General features: G+C 44.9%; 1 protein-coding gene across 9 annotated transcripts in view; it reads left to right on the forward strand.

The window, feature by feature from the left end:
* The first annotated feature begins 1361 nt into the window (after window positions 1–1361).
* The window catches only part of HDX (highly divergent homeobox), an 89808-nt gene continuing 69915 nt past the window's right edge, over window positions 1362–21254 (forward strand). For 3 of the 9 annotated variants that reach the window (XM_042853310.2, XM_042853312.2, XM_065556531.1), the window contains exons 1-3: window positions 1810–1948; window positions 15259–15297; window positions 19920–20066. In XM_042853310.2, coding sequence (XP_042709244.2) covers window positions 19920–20066 — 147 coding nt within the window. In that variant the 5' untranslated portion in view covers window positions 1810–1948; window positions 15259–15297. Of the gene's footprint in view, window positions 1949–2463; window positions 2527–15258; window positions 15298–19919; window positions 20067–21254 lie in introns of those variants that run through there. The other 6 variants (XM_042853313.2, XM_065556530.1, XM_005284538.5 and 3 more) reach the window with 5 other exon arrangements.

Genomic DNA, 21254 nt, shown 5'->3' on the forward strand with positions numbered 1-21254 from the left:
GTCCCTGTATCAGAGGCTCCTTTATTTTGAATACATTGCAAGACAGTTTTTAAAATATATCTTAAGATTTTTCAATATATGTTCCAATAAGACATTTAGTCTATTACAGCTTCCACAAATCTGGAAATATTTTTCTCTTTATATGATTATTGTTTTATACATCATATCTGAGTACTTAAAACTTTCTTTCACTAACATGCACTAAAAATAAATTCTGAATGTGTATGATCTCTAAATTTGTAACCTGCTGTCTTACACTATTGATGCACATTACTTGTATCCCTATTACACTGACCCTAAATATAACACATGCTTTCTTTGGCCCCATTACTGCAAAGTTTTATGCTCAAGTATGCCAATTAAAGTTATTGGTACTAATCATGTGCATAAAGTTAAGCCCCTGCATAAATCTTTTTAGGATCAGGGTCTTAGAATGTAAGCTCTTGAGGCAGGGAGCCTGTATCTGTCTGAATTTGCACAATAGGCCCCTAATCTTGACTGGGACTTCTGAGGTGCTGCTGTGATATAAGCAGCAAATAATAATTTTACATGACCTTCAGTGATTCTAAGGATTTTTCTCTAGCCCCAATCCTGCAAACAGATGAGCTGGTAAGGTGCCTCATGCTTGTGTGTGGTCTCATTGACTGCAGTGTGTTCCTGTCATTTCAATGTGTCTTCAGGTGAAGGTGAGGGTCTGCATCAGTGTGGCTGTTTGCAGGTTCAGGGTTTATATGAATACAGCACTGGAATACAGCCACCCCAGGGATGGTGAAACATCACCTTAACAACAGTGGAAACCTTAAGCGGTGGCTGAAAATAGTGAGACAAAACACTTCACTTGTATGAGAAGTACCACAAGACTTTTGATGCCCACATAAAGCAGGCAGGGCTTTGACGTTGAGTCTCACCTGAAAGATACACACAAAACGTTATACCAGACTTCTCTCTCACAGGTGGAAGAAGGGGTCAGTTGCCCCTACTAGAAGGCAAAGGAGTCGTTAGGAAAGCCCAGGTTTTTCAGACTCCATGATTGAGCCAGCCCTCCCAACTGTTCAGGAAAACTTACAGCCCCAAGGCGCGGGGGGGGGGGGGGGGGGGGAGAACAAGGGAGGAATATCCACCACTGCCCCCGTGCAAGGCTCGTCTTCCAAGCCAAGCAGGGCTGAGAACTCTGCAAGGCAGCCAGTCCTGTCCATCCCCGGCGGACCTCTGCGCGTGAAACACTTAATTCCTCCCCCACCCATGACAGCGCCACGCGGCGGAAGCAGGGCTGCTCCCTGGGAGGAGAGGGGGCGAGGGCAATGCCGGCCGGGCTCGCACACGCGTGGCGAAGGCGGCAGCAGCGCGCCGGCCAAACTGCCACTCACACGCGGTGATGAGCGCGGCTGGGCACAGGTTGCGCGGCGGGAGCGCCCGCGGCCCAGGCAGGCAGAAGGCAGAGTCACCCCGGCAGCTGCGCAGCGGGGCCGCTGGGGGTGCTGTGGGGCAGGGGCGTTCCCCCAAGGAGGCGAGGGGCGCAGCCCGGCCCCCGTAGGCTGGGAAGGAGGCAGACTGCTCCCGTTGCCTTCCGTTCATCTGTGCCCCGCCTCTTCACTGTGCCTCGCGCTCCGATCCGGAGCTGGGCGGGGCTGTTTCCTGAGGCAGGAGACCCCCCCACCCCTCGCAGCAGCGCGGCTGTTCCCTGTACTAGCCTCCCCTCCCCTCCCGCCTCAGGCGGGCTGTTCCCTGAACCAGGCGCTCCCCCTGGCGGGAGGGGCGGGGGCAAGGACTGTCCCGGCCGGCGCTGATCTTAGGCTTCCATTGGCCGCTGTCTGCGCTGACGTCACGATCATGATGAGAATTAATGATCGGAGGCGCTGATTTCATTGTGTGACGCCGGGACCGACCCAGCCGAAACCGGCTGAATCCGGAGCCCCCCGGACCAACTCCGCCCGCCCCACAGAGCACGGTAAGTCCGGCACTGTGCGCGGGGGGCGGGGTATGTGTGTGAGCCCCCACGGAGGGAGGGGAAGCGCCGAAGCGCACAGCCTGGGCGGGCAGGGCAGCCAGTTCTGGCTGGGGCTGGGGAAGATGCCCCTTGGCCGGGGGCCTGGATGTGGGGGAGGGCGGCCGCTTGGGCTGGTGCTCGTAGAGCAAACTCAGGCACGCATGCGCACTACGACTCGGTTCTGCTGCGGCAGACGCTGGCTAGCCCCATCCGCCGTTGCGAAGGAAGTACGCATGCGTACGACCGATGTATTCTCGTATGGGCTGACAGTTGCGCATGCTCTGAGGTTGTTGAGCACTGCTGGACTGACTGCGCATGCGTATTCACGTTCGCTTGAGTGATTTCTGACTTTAACCGGCCGGAGTGCGAGGCACTGATTGCAACTCCGCGCACGTTACTACGTCCTAGTAGCTGGGCCATGGGCGTTTGCACAATGAAGGCGTCTTTAAGCCGTTGGAAATTTTTGCGCATGCGCAATGAGGGCCACTTGTGTTGCCTTGTAGTAGGCTGTTAGGACTCACCGACGCTGTTTTCTACCTGTAATCGTCTAATGTCAGGGCAGGGTGCGTGGGCTGGGATCGGGGGTGTCCATCCTGCCTGGATCCCCTTTTCTGGCTTGGCTGTATAAACAGTCACTGCTGGTAGCATGGCAGCCTAGGCAGTGGGTGCAGCTGTGTACAAGCCCCGTGGGGCCATGCAGTGGGGATGATGGGGGTGGCAAGAGAATAATTTGAAGCTCATTCTCCCTTGTCTTGTGGTGAGAGGGTGTTGTGTGCTCTCTTTGAGGTGTAAGAGAGCACCTGCAGAAGGTGGGGTGATGGTGGAGAGATTGGGCAAATAAAATTGCTCCAATTGCTGCTGTTGTGACATTTTAGCCCTTGGGTGTTTGTTGGTGAAGGGAGATGGTGGGTGGCATGCAGGTTTTCCAGCCTGTGTTTTGAGGTGCTGATGGTGTGACCCTTGGTTTAGGAGCATCAATATGCAGTGGATAAAGAAAATTGCTTTATGCTGCATCCTAGAAGCCTGAGATATGTCACCCTGTTTAATAAGGCCCTTGATACTGTCATGTATTAAGAATATGCACAATTTACATAAGGAATCGAGTGACCACCTGGGGAGTTATTACTGTATAACTATGCTTGTAACATTCCCTGTGCAGATGAGCTGTGAAATGTCTGAGTACTGTATTTGCTTCAGAAGGAGTACTTGTGTGTCATGGATATGTTCAAATTGTTGCAAGATGCAGGCCTAAAGAAATACCTGTTTTGTCAACTTTAAAATGTTTTGATCAGTTTTGCCAACACTTTGTTGCAGAAGCTGAATGTCAATCTTTATATTTATTAGTGTTTCTAAATGAAGATCCTGTTTTGTGGCTCTTAGCAGTTAGCACACTCAGACTCTTAAAAGGTTTATAGCACTATCTTCCCATATGCTCCTTTAAATTATTTACAAATAGTGTTAATCCTGCAGATAGAGTAAACTAAGAACCGATTACTTTTTGTTTTGCACATAAGTACAACCACTATTTTGAGTAATGAGTAAAGTAAGAACGGCCATGTTGGATCAGACCAATGATCCATCTAGTTCAGTATCGTGTCTTCCAACAGTGGCCAATACCAGGTGCTTCCAAGAGCATGAACAGAACAGGCAATCATCAAGTGATCCATCCCCTATTATCCAATCCCAGCTTCTGGCAGTCAGAGGCTAGGGACACTCAAAGTATGGGGTTGCATCTCTAACCATCTTGGCTAATAGCTATTGAGGAACCTATCCTCCATGAACTTATCTAATTCTTTTGTGAACCCTATTATAGTTTTGGCCTTTACAACATACTCTGGCAACGAGTGCCATGGTTGACTCTGGGTTGTGGGAAGAAATACTTACTTCCTTTTGTTTGTTTTAGACTTGCTGCCTATTAATTTCACTGGGTGACCCTGATTCTTGTGTTATATGAAGGAGTAAATAACACTTATTCACTTTCTCCACACCATTCATGATTGACTTGGATTTATCATGTAGGCCCTGATCCTGCTAAGATTTAAGCATGTACGTAGCTTGGATACGCCTAGTGGACATAACGGGACTACTCATGCTTAAACTTAAGCATTTGCCTAAGTGTCTGCAGGATACTTCTTGCTACAGTATTTTTTTTTTGCATTTCTCTCAGATTGGAAATGAAATCAGGCTAGTCTACCATGAGAACTTTCTGACTTCTGGTAGTATTATTCAAAACAGTTTTCATGGAAAAAATTCTGTTGGTATCTACATTTAGTAAATTGTCTCTTAGATCTTTTTATAAAACTGAAATTTTAGGCAGACCTTTTCTGATGGTGACCTTTTAAAATAACCTACACCTTTGGAGCAATTGTAGTTAATTATTCCTTGCTTGTTTGCAAACTTATGCACAAGCTTAACTTTAAGCAGGTGACTAATCCAGTTGATGTCATTAGAACTTTCATGAGTAAAGTTAAGCACATGCATAAGTGTTAGCAGGATTGGGGCCAGCTCTAGTTGGATCCACACATAGAAACTCTAGTTGGATCCACACATGCTCAGCTTTGATAAAGGATTGAGTTCTAAAAGCTAAAATGCTGGTAGTTCAGTGACTGTAGCCTATTACACAGTGAGTACTTTAGGTAGTGAAAAAGGATGTTTCTATACTCCTAGTCAATATACAGTAAAAGCTGTTTTACTGGCATGTTGGGGAAATGACGGGTGCCGGTAAATGAAAAATGCTGGTTAACTAAGAGAGAGGGAGTTTGGGTGTGGAGCTGGGGGTTGCAGCACAGGAGGGTGTACAAGATGAGGGGCTCGGGACAGCAGGTTGGGGCGCAGGAGGGGGAGCTGAGTGCCGGATCTGGGAGGTGCTCACTTTGGGTGACTTCCCGCATGCAGCGACCTGTCTCGGCTGCTCCTAGGCGGAGGCGCACGCTGTCTCCGCCTGTAGGTGCCACCCCCAGCCAATGGGAGCTGCAGAGCTAGTGCCTGGGGTGGGGACAGCGCACAGAGCCGCCTCCGCCTAGAACAGGGGTGGGAAGTTGTATGGAGGGCCGGCAGGGGTTGTGGCACACAGGGAGGATGAGCGTTCCGGCTGCGGGTGCAGACTCTGGAGTGGGGCTGGGGATGAGGGGTTTGGGGTGCAGGAGAGTGCTCCGGTCTGGGATCAAAGGGTATGGAGGGCGATCAAGGCTGGGGCAGGCAGTTGGGGCGTGGCTCAGGGGTGCAGGATCCAGGCGGCCCTTACCTGAAGTGGTTCCTGGAAACAGCGTCCCGGCTCCGGCTCCCATGCCAATGGGAGCTGCAGTACTGGCGCCTGGGGTGGGGGCAGAATGAGGAGTCCCCTGGCTGCCCCTGCTTCCGGGAGCCGCATGGAGCTGCTGCATGAGCGGAGCAAGGCAAGCCCCCGGCCCCGCTCCCCGGCTGGAGCACCGGAGCGGGGAAAGCTCCCAACCCCGCTCCTCAGCAGGAGCGAGAGGGCCATATTAAAAGGTCCAACGGGCCGGATGTGGCCTGCGGGCCATAGTTTGGCCACCCCTGGCTTAGGAGCAGCCAGGACAGGTCGCCGCCTGTGGGGAGCCACCTGAGGTGAGCGTCCCCCTTATCTGGCACTCCCTCCTGCACCTGAACCTGCTGCCCCAAGCCCCCTCCCGCACCCAAACTCCCTCCCAGAACCCATGCCCTGCACCCTCTCCTCCACCCCAACTTCCTGCTGGCCAACCGGACTATAAATCGGAATTTCAATGAAGATCAGAAATGCCAATTTATAGAGCTTTCCAGTTGGTGAAATGCCAGATAAAACAGCTTTTACTGTAGTTAAAAGCAACAGTATCAAATCAATTAGAATACCACATGTTAGTTTCTAGTTATTTGGAGTTGTGATTATTATAGATAACTGCTGCCCCTCCTTTATGTAACGCACAGAATATATAATATTCAGGGGCTATTGAACGTTATTGTAAGTTTGGTCCCTTGTATGCTTGCATACAAACCCCTGTGGTTTTTTTTTTTTTTAACTGATTTTATGGCAAACGTAGAACAGAAAACTTTTGAACTGTTGACTGGGAATTGAAAGGGAAGCGAATGAATATAATTTTAAAATGCAGGGCTCTAATTCTATGGCTGATACTAAGCATCTGTACTGGCAATTTATTTTGTCTGTGTATGTGTCTTTAAATACATTTTACTGATTGCAATTGTCTCATTTTTAGTTTTTTTGTATCAGACTCTTTGGAGATTAGTATCACTTCTGGAAATCTGCATTGTCAAAAGCAGAGCATAAAGAGTGACATTGTATCTACTGTATCTGCTTTGTGTATCCAGACTATAATAAATATGAGGGAATACTTTCAGGCCAGTATGGCATGTGAAAAAATAAATTGTAATAAAGAAGAATTCTGTGGGGTTAAGGTTAATCTGTTAAAATGTATGGAGTAATGGCAGGGAATGAGTACTGTACTTCAAGCCCTGATGCTTCCATTATGTCCATTAATGGTAGCACTCTCTTTTCTTGACTATCAACACACTAACTTAACCTGTGTTTTCTTTTTAAATTATGATTTCTTTGTTTAAGACTATAGAAGCTCCTAGCAGCTCCATAGTTAAGGTTGTGTTGAGTTTTGCACTGAAGTGTATATTCTTTTAAATATAATTGATTTCTCATAATCTGATCGACGGACTATTTGAAGAAAGACAAACTTTAATTTTTTAGGCATGTTTTTCAAACTCTGAGCTTTCAGTGTGTTTATCCTAAAAGGCTTAACATTTTTAAAACCATCTAGAGATCTTAATGCTTAGGGCTCCTATAACATCCCAATCTCAAAAGTCAGAAACTTGAAATTACACACAAGACTACATAGTTGAAAAACTGAATTCCATTTAAATTCTGGGGGGAAAAAACAGCCACCTTAAAATACAGTCATTTGACTGCTTTGTAGTAACTGATATATCTTTTGCCATTGAGCGAATCTTCATGGAGGACTCTCATTTGCTACTATCTTTTCGATGGCCCTCCTGCTGTGGTTTTCATAGAATCATAGGCCTTGGCTACACTTGCGAGTTACAGCGCTGTAAAGGCTCCCTTAGCACTGTAACTCACTCCCCATCCACACTGGCAAGGCATTTGCAGCGCTGCATGTACTCCATCTCGCCGAGAGGAATAGCGAGTATTGCACTGTGGTGCCAGTGTGGCCGCCCAATGCACTGTGAATGGCCTCCAGAATTATTCAGCAGTATCCCACAATGCCTGTTCTAGCCACTCTGGTCATCAGTTCAAACTCTACTGCCCTGGCCTCAGGTAACCAACCATGTGACCCACCCTTTACATTCCCCGGGAATTTTAAAAATCCCCTTCCTGTTTGCTCAGCCCGGTGTGGCGTGGAGTGCTATCAGGGAATCTTTCCAAGTGACCATGCCTCCACGTGCCGAGCGAGCCCCAGCATGGAGCAATGGCGAGTTGCTGGACCTCATCAGTGTTTGGGGGGAGGAAGCTGTACAGTCCCAGCTGCGCTCCAGCCGTAGGAATTACGATCCTTCGGGAAGGTATCAAAGAACATGATGGAAAGGGGCCATGACCGGGACGCCCTGCAGTGCAGGATTAAAGTGAAGGAGTTGCGGCGTGCCTACCGCAGAGCCCGCGACGCAAACGGCCGCTCGGGTGCTCCCCTCTGTGACCTGCCGATTCTACAAAGAGCTGGATGCGATACTTGGGGTTAACCCCACCTCCACTTCGAGCACCACCATGGACACTTCAGAGCCGGGGGGGAGGGCGAGGAGGAGGAAAACGGTAGTGATGGTGGTGGGCCGGATGGAGACACCCCGGAATCCCTGGAGCCATGCAGCCAGGAGTTCTTCTCGAGCCAGGAGGAAGGTAGCCAGTCACAGTGGCCGGTACTTGGTGGAGGACAAACAGAAGAGCAGGTTACCGGTAAGCGTTTTTTTTTTTTTTTTTCGGGACGGAATTTTTTCAGTGCGGGCTCTTTGGGAGAGGAGGGTTAGGCATGCATGCCTAGATGCGGCATAGTGCATTGATGTGGTTTATCACATCGCGGTAATCTCCTCGAATGTCTCATTCAGAACGTGTGCAATGCGTTTGCGCAGGTTTATCGGGAGAGCCACTGTGGTCCTTGTCCCAGCCAGGCTAACGTGTCCGCGCCACTGTGCTGCGAGGGGCGGGGGGACCATTGCTGCACACAGGCAAGCAGCATATGGGTCAGGGCGGAAGCCGCAGTAGAAGACCCTCCCTTGCTTCCCAGGTCACCCTCAGCAGCGAGATATCATCCAGGATGAACTCCTGTGGAAAATGTTGGGACAGTGTTCAGTGTAGGTTCCCCCTGAAGCTGTTGGCTCTCCCCAAGGCACAGAAACCCAGAGGACAGTGCAGCCCTGAAACAATCAGTCCCCCGTACTCACCATTTTGAGGCTCCCGTGGGATATGTGTGCTCTACTTCGGACGGGAAAATTATGCTATTGTGTAGACCCTGTGTGTTTTCTACTCCTTAAGTGCGGGGGGAATCATTACTCTGTCTGGTATAAACAATGCTGTCTCTGTTAAACGTTGCATTTTGCCTATACAGCTGCATCAACCTTGAGACCTCAGCCGTCCCTCTTATCGCCTGCTCAGAAACTGCAAAGACTCAGGAAGAGACTGCGAAAAAGCAAAGAAGACATGCTGCAAGAAGTGATGCGGCAATCTATTAAAGAGAATGAGAAAGCACAGAACTGGAAGGAGAGAGAAAGCAGGATCCGCCAGGAAAATGCAGCGCACCGGCGGCAAAGCACCGCACACCGGCAGCAAAGAACTGATAGGCTCATAAGCATCCTGGAGCGCCAAGCAGACGCTATCCAGGAGCTGGTAGCCATGCAGAAAGTGGAGCAGTACCGCAAACGCCACCCCCCCCCCACAGCCCTTGTCCCAAAACTCTTTCCGTTGTGCCCCACTGTCACCTCCGACCCACTTTCCTCAACTTCCGTGTTCTTCACGCCACCCGCTGCCTCCAACACGAGTATCTTCACCACCCAGCCCTGAAAACCACGGCCCTTACCCTCTGCACTCAACCCCCATCACCATACAGTATAGCTATCCTTTATAGCTCACTGCACAGCACACCAGACAGGACATACGCGAATCTGTGATTGTACTGTTCCCCACTCCACCCCCTTGTTCCTTTTCAATAAATAATTTTTTTTTCTTTTCAATAAATGGATTTTTTTGGCTTTGAAAACATTCTTTATTATTGCATATAAAGTAAAAGACTCCTTAGCCCAGGAAATAAAGAGGCACTGCAAGTCTGCTTGTCTGCTTAGCAAACACTGATTCCTAAAGATTGGAACTACTGCACTTTACTCCCGTGCAGGGCACCAGATATCACTGCTGGTTTTCAGCCTCAAATTGCTCCCTCAAGGCATCCCTAATCCTTGGAGCCCCGCGCTGGTCCCCTGTAATAGCCCTGCTCTCTGGCTGTGCAAATTCAGCCTCCAGGTGTTGATCCTCAGACGTCCATGCCTGAGTGAAGCTTTCACCCTTCCCTTCACAAATATTATGGAGGGCACAGCACGCGGATATAACTGCGGGGATGCTGTTTTTGGCCAAGTCCAGCTTCCCATACAGAGATTGCCAGCGGCCCTTTAAACAGCTAAAGGCACACTCCACAGTCATTCGGCACCGGCTCAGCCTGTAGTTGAACCGTTCCTTGCTGCTGTCAAGGCTCCCTGTGTAGGGTTGCATGAGCCACGGCATTAACGGGTAAGCGGAATCTCCAAGGATCACAATGGGCATTTCAACTTCCGCTACCGTGATCTTCCGCTCTGGGGAAAAAGTCCCAGCCTGCATGTTCCTGAACAGCCAAGTGTTCCGAAAGATGCGTGCGTCATGCACCTTTCCGGACCAGCCTGTGTTAATGTCAATGAAACGCCCCCGGTGATCCACAAGCGCCTGGAGAACCATAGAGAAATACCCCTTCCGATTAACGTACTCGGATCCTAGGTGGGGTGGTGCCAGAATAGGAATGTGCGTCCCATCTATCACCCCTCCACCGTTAGGGAACCCCATTTGTGCAAATCATCCACTATTTCCTGCACGTTACCCAGAGTCACGGTTCTTCTGAGTAGGATGTGATTAATGGCCTTGCAAACTTGCATCAACACGATTCCAACGGTCGACTTTCCCACTCCAAACTGGTTTGTGACCAACCGGTAGCTGTCTGGAGTTACCAGCTTCCAGATTGCAATAGCCACCTGCTTCTCCACTGGCAGGGTAGCTTTCAGTTTCATGTCATTGCACTGCAGGGTGGGGGCAAGCTCCTCACACAGTCCCATGAAAGTGGTGTTTCTCATCTGAAAGTTCTGCAGCCACTGCTCGTCATCCCAGACTTCCATGACGATGTGATCCCAACACTCGGTGCTTGTTTCCCAAGCCCAAAAGCGGCGTTTCACGTTGCTGAGCATGTCCCTGAATGCCATAAGCAATTTCGTGTTGTACGCAGCTCGATAGCATCGTCGGACTCCTCACCCTCACTCTCACTGTCACTTTGGATCTTAAGGAATAGTTCGACAGCCAAACGTGACGTGCTGGCGAGACTCGTCAGCACACACCTCAGCAGTTCGGACTCCATTTCCCGCAGACAGATCGCGCTGCACAGAAACCATTGAAAGATGGCGCCAAAGGTGGACAGAAACAAAGGGATTTCTGGGATGCGAAGCGATGCATCACGGGGCATTGGGACAGGACCCAGAATCCCACGTCCCCTTCCCACAACCCACGGCGCCAGAATGGGAAAAGGTGCTCTGTGGGATAGCTACCCATAATGCACTGCTCCCAATAGCGCTGCAGTTGCCGCAAACGTGGCCATGACAGTGCACTGGGTAGCTCTCAGTGTGGACAGACTACAGCACTTTTCCTACTCAGCTGCACGAAGTCAGGTTTAACTCAGCGCTGTACATCTGCAAGTGTAGCCAAGGCCTTAGAATATCAGGGTTGGAAGGGACCTCAGGAGGTCATTTAGTTCAACTCCCTGCTCAAAGCAGGACCAATTCCCAACTAAATCATCACAGCCAGGACTTTGTCAAGCCTAACCTTAAAAATCTCTATAGAATCATAGATACACCAAGATGCACACCTTTGTTCCTAATTATATGTCTCTAGGTTCCACCCAGTCTCCCCTATACAAAATACAAGAACCTTCCACAAAGGGAGCCCTAGTCTTATATACCAAATAAGATTAACTAAGGCTTTGTCTACACTACCACTTTTGTCAGTAAAACTTTTGTTGGTCAGGGATATGAAAAAGCCACATCCTTGACCGACATAAGTGTCACTGGCAAAAGTGCTGCTGTGGACAGCACCATGTCAGCAGAAGAGGCTCTCCTGCTGACATAGCTAACGCTACTTGTTGGGAGTGGTTTCATGCTGGCAGGAGAGCTCTCTCCTGCTGTCAAAGAGTGGCTACATCTTAGACCTTACAGCAGGACAGTTGTAGCGGTGCAGCTGTGCCACTGTAAGGTCCATAGTATAGACATAGCCTAAAAGTGGAGGAAGTGGCGGTCTGCTCAGGCAAGCCGTAGGAGATTAACTCCATTAGGAACTTACCTTCCAACAGGAGCCATGTGCTTTGTTTCTCAGGCCAGTTTACCTGCATCTCTTTTTCCCCCACTCCCACCTGTCCTAGCTCCTGCTACAAATAGGGCACATTGACAGTTGGAGAAAGGGGGGGAGTTGTAGCCAAAGATGCTTGAGAAATGAAGTTTCAGTCCTGCTGAAGGGGAAGCTTCTGCATGTAGAGAACCTACTGTGGTTCATGAAAGGTTGGGTACTGCTTGGGCAGACCTCACAAAAGCATTTAGATTTGACTCTTAATGTTCATACTAAACATAGCTTCAGAGAAACTGCAAGAGGATGGAGCTTGACTTTCTGGCCCCTGATACTCACCATCCTTTTTGCCTAGGTCAGTTCCTTGGCCCTGGTGCCTGGCTCCCTGGTTCTTTGGTTTCACTTAGATGCCCTCACTCTGTAGACTGTTTTTTTTTATGTTTATTACATTTAGAAAAAGCCTCTCTAAATGAAGCAAGGGGAGTAGTGGGGCTGGTCATCCAGCCTCAGGATAAGTGAGCAGCAGGGGCTACAGAACCAGTAGGGAGACCCACTACCTAGCTTATATTGACTGTTTAGGTCGATCACCTTTTGTCAAACATGGGGAAAGCAAATACAGATACAAACAAGTATGTCAGCACTCACATGTTAGATATAAAACTGAGTTCTAAATTCCACACTTATAATACAATGTTAAAACAGATTATAAATGGTGTAAATATAATTACGGTATTTATCAATTGTGCTTCGATACCATAACATTTAGCAAACCTCACACTTGGTGAAAACTGTCTTATCTTACTAGCAAGCTAGGCAAATGGTGCAACTGTTCTAATTATTTCCTCATTATCGTTATCCTGCTTCAAGAAAAAATAACCAATGCAACCTCAACTCTCACGCCTTGTCACCTAAACATAATATCCAAATTCACAGACTCTTCTGCTCTGAAGAAACTCCCTTTCAATTCCAACTACCAACAATACAGACATCCAATTCTTCGGATGCACACTTCACAGTAACATTGTTATTTTAATCTTGCTGAAGTCAAAAGCCCATGTTTCTAACTTAAAAGTCTGAGATCCAAGTTAAGGTGAAATTGTGAGGAATTGAATATGTGCTTTGTGGGTGGCTGTAACTGGAAATGGAGCGGGTTTAAACTGAGGAGTCTGTATTTGAGGCTGCTCTGGGTATTAATGTTGTCTTAACTGCTGACCTTTTTTTTTTTTTTTTTTAAATGCAGTGATAGGAAATGCACTAAAGCAAACTTAACTGTAAGTTAAAGATGTCTTGTACATGGATTTGTATACATATTTCCCCCTGCTTATCAGTGGACTTCCGGAATAAGGTTAGAGGCTAAATAATAACACCTCAGACTTGTATGTATCTGTAGCAATTATCTAGTTAATACAAGCTGATTATGTTTCTCAAAAGGAAATAAGTGAAATATAGACCTTTGAGAAACCATAAAGATCTTAGAGAATTTTTTTTCATTTAATGGGTTATTCTTCATAAACATAGTTGTGGGAGTTATGGTTAGGGTATTCTGAAATTTTAACAGTTTTCTGCTGAAGAACTCTATTACAGTGAACTGAAGTTTTCTTCATTGTGAAATAGTGAGGTAGTGCCCAATCTAAATGATGCATTTTAGAACATGTATTGGAGACAGGAAACAGTTAAATTTTGTGAGGTTTTGGTATCAGCAAATATATTTGATATTGATTTTTCAGTTTTGTTTTCTGACAGTACTTGGGAGCCTCTTTATTTTAGTGCTCAGTTTTTAAGGGCAGTTATTGACTTCCAAATAAAACTGGATGTTTGTTTATGAAAAAATCCAAGGCAGTAAAATTGCACTTCTAATGAGCTGTCACTGTGTACAAGAACCTATGGATTTTTATATTGTTAAGCAACCAATGTTGGCTTATTTTACAGTAGCTGCTAGGCTTGTACATATATGGTGTTCGTTTACTCAGCATTTATTAATTTAACATAGACATTCTGTACATACTTATTTTTGTGGGTTTTAGGGTTTTTTTTCCCTCTCCGTGTCAGTACTTTGAAACCCTCATTAGTCCAAATATGGGAAATTTGACTCACTGCAGCTCTTGTATTTTGCAGGATGACTTTCACTTGGTCTATTTAACTTAACTAAGGGATTTAAAAGAAAATGCTTCTCATTTTTCTCAGTGCAGCTCTTGAAAGTTAATATAGTTCCCTCAAATCTGATAACTTTTATGAAGTTTAACATTTTAAATAGGTACTTGAGTCTCTAGCTATGAGTTACATTGCTATATTTCTGAAGTGTGAATTACTGGCAAAAATCCAGTGTGAAAAGCACTAGGTGTAAACTGACTTCCAACCACACTTATTTTAATAACTGGAAAAGAAATATTGCTGATTGCACCTTGGATACTTTTTTAAACAGAATGACAACTGGCATACCTTGAAGCCCTGAACATTCAGTCATACCTCCTGTTAATGTCACAAATAGTGTCGCTTCTTGGCATTATGCTCATGGCCAAAAGGATCTCCAAATGGAAAACTTTTATTTTTGCTTACTATTCAGTTCCTAAATTGAGACTAGCAAGATGGATGCAACTTTTTTTTAAATTCTCTTCTACTGTCTTGTGAGACAGTGTATTTTCTATCTTGCTATGAACATAGATTCCAAACTTTCCTCATTCCTGAGTTTTGCTTTATTTTTAACTCAAATAACAACCAATTATGAATTTCAGTTTAAGCTTTCTCTCCTCTTTGGTCATTTCTAGGTTTTTCCTAAGACCTCCATCCCAGACCTTGGTTCATTTTTCTCAGTGAGATGCTACAACTCTTCTTGTATCATGGCTGAAACCAGAATGGCTCAACAAAACAGCAGTCCTGTCGCCATCCTGTTAATTTCCTTTGGGTTTAAATAATTTTGAGAGACTTCTTTGTGTTTTCATTGATCCGGTTTTCTTTCAGAGTTTTATCACTGAAAATTTCAGCTCAGAGTCAAGTGGAACACTGCTTGTGCAACAAACTAAGTTGCAGGACAACCTAGAGAAAAGTCTTCACATCTGCACATTCACTAACCACATTAGATATATGTTGGACAAGAAAATGGACATGGGGGAAATATCCAGATAATGCATAATTTAAGTTGTTGCACTATTAGTTTAAAACATTATATATAAACTTAAATGTGTGTGTGTGTGTATGTGTATATATATAAAAACTAAAGGGATAAAATCACTGCTCTTTCATTTCTAAGATTTCCGTTCAATTTAATATAATTTCTGAAATTTAAATAAGTTTGGTGTCAGCTGAAATCTGTATTGTAATGTCACAATTTTTAATTTAGATAATACTCTGCTCTCTAAAGAATATTATACTAAATGAGATTAAGCCTAAATTTGTTCTGCCTCTGGAAAAGGATAGTATTTAAAAGTTAGGACAGATTAATTGGCAGAGTGGTGTGGATAAAGTGGATATTCTGTCTTTATTTCTCTCTCCATTGACTAGGAGTATCATTGGATAGGTCTTTGAATGAATGGATTTGTCATCCATAGAAATTTAGTAAATGAAAAGATACTAAAATTAAGGGGGAGAAATCAATGCAGACCCATTTGTTGGTTCTTGCTCTAAGCAGGTTTATTCAATAAACCTTAGATGCAAATTGCTCAAGTGAACTAATGCTCATCTGTTCTCTTAGGGCTGGATCCTGCATTCCTTGGGCAACCAAAACCTCCAAGTAAGTTAATGATTCAAAACATAACTCTGCTATATAGTTTGATTCCGAAATATCTGTAGGGTTATCTAATAGTCTTCCTGACAGGAAGTATGTTCTGTGAATCTGTTCAGATAGTAATCCTGCAAAGCTACTGTTGAAAGTAATATCAGGAGTAAGAATCCTACCCACCTTGGAAAGCCTCCTGACTTACTCTGTTTGTTACGTCTGTTGATTATCAAGAACCGTTGCAGAGGGGGTTCATTTAGTGACTTTTTGTGGGGTTCTGTGCAAGGGTCTGCGTACTGCTTGTCCTGGCAGGATTAGGGCGTAGTGTGTACAGTTGCCACATTTGTGCAGCACCATGTATGATATTTTATGCAAATTATTTAAATAGGCTAGCTTATGTGTACGGAAATTCACACACAACTATTAAACACCATAAAAATTGTACAAGTTCAGTGCAGGTGAGAGACATGTACTTGAGAGCCCTGATGGATGAAGTTCTCTCTCAATAGAACAACTGCAGCAGAAGCAGGGGCAAGCTTCTTACACACACCGGCTGCCAGCATATCCCAGCACAGATATGTTGGGAGGGGGAGAATTCTTTTAAGAGTAACAGGTAGTTCCAATTCCATGGCCATTTTGAGACTGAGGTAGAATTCCTGAAAGGATGTTTCTTTTAGTACATTTTTACCCTTTGGGGGATTACATAGGCAGGGTGACCAACTCTGCACTCACAGGCAAAATCTCCCACATTGTTTGGAGAACAGCAAGAATAAACTCTATAATTAAATGCTCCATCCTGTTCCTTAGAGATATCTACCGTTATCTAAAATATACAGATACTAAAAAAAAAAGAATAAAACAAATACTAGCATAGATCTTAATTCACTCCTAAATGCAACATTTTGCAATATAAAATTACTTCAAAAACTATTTTAGGGTCCTCACACAAACTTATATTTCTCCCTCCCCCTTCCCATATAGGTGATCATCAGGATTTGACCCCACAATATTCAGATCCACAGAGAGACCTCTTCTACATGCTTTATAAGAGGAACTGCCATGGCAAGCATGCTCTTATCATTTAAGTGAAGCAGCCCATAGAAGGAGACATAACATGCTTTGCCAGTTATACAACTGTTTGTGACATTACTCCTGAGGGAATTCTGCACCACTGCGTGTGCGCAGAATTCATGTCCGCTACAGATTTCTTTGCTTCCCCGCAGAAAAATGACTTTGTGACAGGGAAGCTACAAGAGCAGTCACGCACCACTCCCTAGCAGTGCAGGTACATCATTTCAGGCACCTGGAGCAGCCAGCAGAGAGGTTGGGGACACCCAAGCCAGTGGCTCCTATCCTGAGCCGGGATCAGCTGCTAGTCCTGGCTGGGCTGGAGGCAGGAGAGGACAGGCCTTCCTCTTTCCCTGCAAGGAGTGGCTGGGGCTGTGTCAGACCCACCCGCAGAAACCTCCCCAAGCTGCAGGAAGCTCAGTATCCTCCCCTGCTTCCTGCCCCCATCACTCATCAGCTGTGGGGGGGAGGGGTCATTGTATGGGGAGCTGCTCCCCCATCCACCCAGCCCCTGTGCATCTGGATCTTCCATACCCAGACACCCCTTCCAAGCCTTACCCTGTACAACCAGAACCTCCCTAACCCTCCATACCCCACCCCACCCCACTGAACCTCAACCCCTGCACCTGGAACCCCCACAACTAGCCTCTGTGCATCCAGATCCTCTCCATACCTAGACCCCCCCCACTGAGCTGCCTGGACCCAGATTGTCCCACACAGAACCCCCTCACCCCACACCTGTATCCTCCACACTGAGCCCCTTCACACTTGGATCCTGCCTGGTTGAGCCTGCCTTCCCGACACCTGGCGCAGAGGGGCAGGGCCCCAGGGTATTTCTAGGGCAGGTCCAAGCCTTGTGCTGTGTCAGGGTTGTGTGCAGCCTCGCCGTTGAGTCTGTGTCCCAGGGATGGGGGGTGAGGACCTGCAGGGTGATCTTCCACCTTTGTGCAGCCAGTGGCCTGTGCTCCCCACTGCCATGCTGGAGCCTCTGCATTTATTTATTGACAAATAAAACTTGCAGAATTTTTAATTTTTTTGCACAGAATGCCCTCAGGAGTACGACATACAGTGGCATGTTGAGTTATCAGGATTTGGCTTCTGGCTCTGTGATGAGAGTCGGTTCTAGTTGTGAGAGCCAGCATCACCAAGTCTAACAGATCAGTTTGGTCATCTATAGGAACTGAACCTGGGATCTCTATCACTTGAGTTCCATTCATATCGAGGCAGCAGAAGACTCATAAACTTGTACACATGATCTAGCCTCCAGATAGGGACAAAGAGACCCAGGGTTACAAGTACTTCTTCAGAAAGGCAGTGTGAATCAGTGGATGAAATTTAGGTCTGTCATATCAGAGAACTGGGTTCTATTTCTAGCTCTGCTTGTGGTGGCCTTATGAAAACTCTGTTACCTTATTTGTAAAATGGATGAATGATAGTTGCCTCTCTTATGAAAGGGGTGTGAAGTCTTGCTCATTATTAGTGGAAGAGATGGCTCTTATATCTCTTGCCTTGTAGTTAGTTGTACATTGCTCTAGGCTACAAAGTATTGGGAGGGATGGTCTATCCCCTCCCGCCACCAGTGTGTGACATTTTACTCTTTCTGCCTGGTGCATGATAGACCTCAGTGCAAAAATGCATGACACTTGGCAGGTCTGTTAGTGCTGTAAGCAACATAACTTCTGTTAGACTGACAGTCTGAGGTAAGGGATGGGAGGGGAGGTGAAATATGGTATGGACAAATCATCTTCAACGTGCACTGTTGGAAGGAAAGGAATTAATCACCTAATTTTTGAAAACCACATACAAAATCTTTGTGAAAATGCCTTTTTCCCATTATTAGCATTTGGAGGAAAATATACTCTGCCATTAAAGCTCTGGCCTAGGGAAATAATAGAATTTTACCACGAGTCCTAAACATTAATGACTGATAATATTGGTGGTGAAGCACCCTGCTGAAGTTGGACAGATTTCAGATCACAGTATTAAAAAAAATTCCAATCGTATTGTTTTGACACATACATTTAAAGAAAATAAATCTATAGTTTTTCAGCCTGCTAGTTTGTAAAGGCACAGTGTTTTCAGTTAAACGTAACATGATTTTTTTTTAAATTTTATTTTAAAGACTTATTTTGCTGAGGGTCCAGTTTGTTCTCTTGTTCAGGAATGTCAGAGTCTAATGTTCTGTTTTGTATAAAACAAGCTGAATTTGTTGTTTCTACATGAAGTTTTTTTACTTTATAGGAAACTAATGATTGATTGTGGTCATAGTGAAGATTCTGTCTAATATCTACAAACAATTTAAATGTTTAGATGTTTTAAATTTTATTTTGTAATTCATGTACAAAAAATATTGTAACAACTTTCTCCCTAAAATATCCCACTAGCTGGGATTGATTTTTTTTTTCTCTTTTCCCACAAGATGGACTTTTTGTTTTGTTTTTCTTTTTACTGTGTTTTGCATTTACTTACAATTTTAAAAGAATTTGTATGGTCAGGTGTTCTTTGCTTCCTGAGGCACTATATCAGCTACTTCCAAAACTGCCATCATATGCTATCTTGCTCTTCTCCCGCTGCCACCTTTTGTTTAAAACCAAATAAAGGGACCAGTCCTGAATTGCATGTGCACTCAAAATTCCCACTAATGTTTTGGGTGCATAAGGATAGTAGGATCAGGCCATAAAATGTTAAATGGTGATAAAGTGAAAATATCCTTTGAGATAACAACTTCATCTTGCCAGGAGTGATGGTTTTTTGGATGATAATGTAAAATAGCATTAGGTTTATGTGGAGTGTATATTCTTAATTTTATGGAAAAAGTGAACATGTAGACTTTATGCCTGGGCTAGTACGTTTTTATGGAGATTTAGCAAAGTTGCCTTAGGGCATGTCTACACTACAGCAGCACACTATGACGCTGCAGTGCCACAGTATAGACACTTCCTACATCGACTAAGGTTTTTTCCATCAGTGTAATTCATCTGTTTCTCTGAGAAGCAGAAGATAGGTCAATGGAAGAATTCTTCTGTCAACCTAACAGCTTCTATATCAGGGGTTAGGTGGATCTAACTGTTGCATTCAGGATGTGAAATTTTTCACAGCTCTGAGTGACATAGCATTTAAGTGTAGACCAGACCTTTACAGTCTTGGTTAAATGTTTGATGAGTCTTCACTGCCCCCAAGGTGACAGTTTGACTTCATCTCATAGTTTGTGCTGCTCCGTAGAGAATTTACTGGTTGTTGTTACAAGCCACATTGGCATCTTCAGGAAGAAGCTTTTTTAACTGAAATTAGTTAGTTTTTTACTTAGTATTGCTATAACAAGGTGACAGCCTTTTTTGATTATATAGTTTAACAGCTCAGGTTAAATCCATCTCATAAAGGAAAACCACTAACATAGTTCGTATCAGAAGTTCTGAAAAGTAAATAAAAATATCAGTATGGATGAATTTTTTTTTTAGGAAAAAAGTGAGATGTGTACACTAGTTTTATGATTGTTTGGATATATGAGTAATTTCTACAAGTATTAAAATATTTATTCCAACTTTCAGAGTATCTTCTTTTATTTTTAGATGAATCTGCGTTCTGTATTTACTGTAGAACAACAAAGGATATTACAGCGTTATTATGAAAATGGAATGACAAATCAAAGTAAAAATTGCTTTCAGCTCATATTACAGTGTGCACAAGAAACTAAGCTGGACTTCAGTGTAGTCAGGGTAAGTACTGAGGCCTTCCACACTTGAATTTACATAATTATTTAACAAGTACATTTGTTTACATAAAATATCTGTAGAGGATGGAATCATTAACTTTATTTTTTTTTAAAAAGGCTTCCATCCTCAGCTGTAATATATGCTCATTTTTTCCTGAGAGAGGGCTGCTTGTAGTCCGAGTTCCTATGAACACTTTTACGTTATTGAAGTATTAGTAGGGACTTTCATGCTGTGCAAGCAGCAGGGATCCCTTCAAGAAAGTTAAATTCCAAATAAGGTTTTCCTGCTGAAAACCTAGGTTATATATCACATAAAGTGAATGTTGTTTATATCAGGAAACCACTTTGAAATAGAATAGAAATTTTGTATCCTTTAAAAATGACATTGAAAGAGATCTATAAAACTGCTGTCCTTCCAGGTTTGTGTTCCTTGTCATAAATAGATGGCATTGCTGCTTATTGGTATCACAGTTATCACTAAACAATAATATCATTGAGTAGCTTAGTGCTTCTGGGGTCTCTTCTGAAGACACTGAATTCCAAGGGAGCGGGATAATGCTCCCCCTATGAAAGAAGAGCCATTTTGTTATATAATGTTTCACAAGGAAGTAGAAATCATGAAGCAATAGTTGAGAGTTGATACAATAATCAAGCAGGCAGGAGCAGATACAAGCAGCTGCAGTGGGTACATCTACAACACTGTGTGGGAGGGAGGAAGGAGATAAGACCCATTTAGTTACTCCCAACCACGTGGACCCAGAACCATGTAGGGGAGCGCTCCTTCCTTCCCATCGCGCCCCATCCCCCCTTCCAGGGGCACCAGCTTCTAAGTATCCTTGCCTCTCTAGAGAAACCTGAGCTCAGGATAGAGAAAGAAAAAAAAAAACCCTAGGAAGCCCACCAGAAACTCAGACTGGCAGGAGCAGACAAATAGCTGCAGTACGGAACTTTGGATGCTTTCAATAGTTTTTGTTCTGGACATTCTCTCCCCCTGTGCTGACTGGCTGTTTGCTTCAAGTCCCTCACAGTCTCTTTGCCTCACTCTACCTGTAGTACTTACTCCCTGCCTTCCATCCCTCTTCTTTCTTCTCCAGTCCCCTTTACTCTGTTCCCTGCAGCTCCATTCTTCCTTCAGTTTTCTGTCTGTTTAGCCATCGCCTTCCTGACAAAAGCATTTCCACAAAAATTGTGG

This window comes from Chrysemys picta, chromosome 9 (genome assembly GCF_011386835.1).
Source record: "Chrysemys picta bellii isolate R12L10 chromosome 9, ASM1138683v2, whole genome shotgun sequence".
Classification (NCBI taxonomy): Eukaryota; Metazoa; Chordata; order Testudines; family Emydidae; genus Chrysemys; species Chrysemys picta.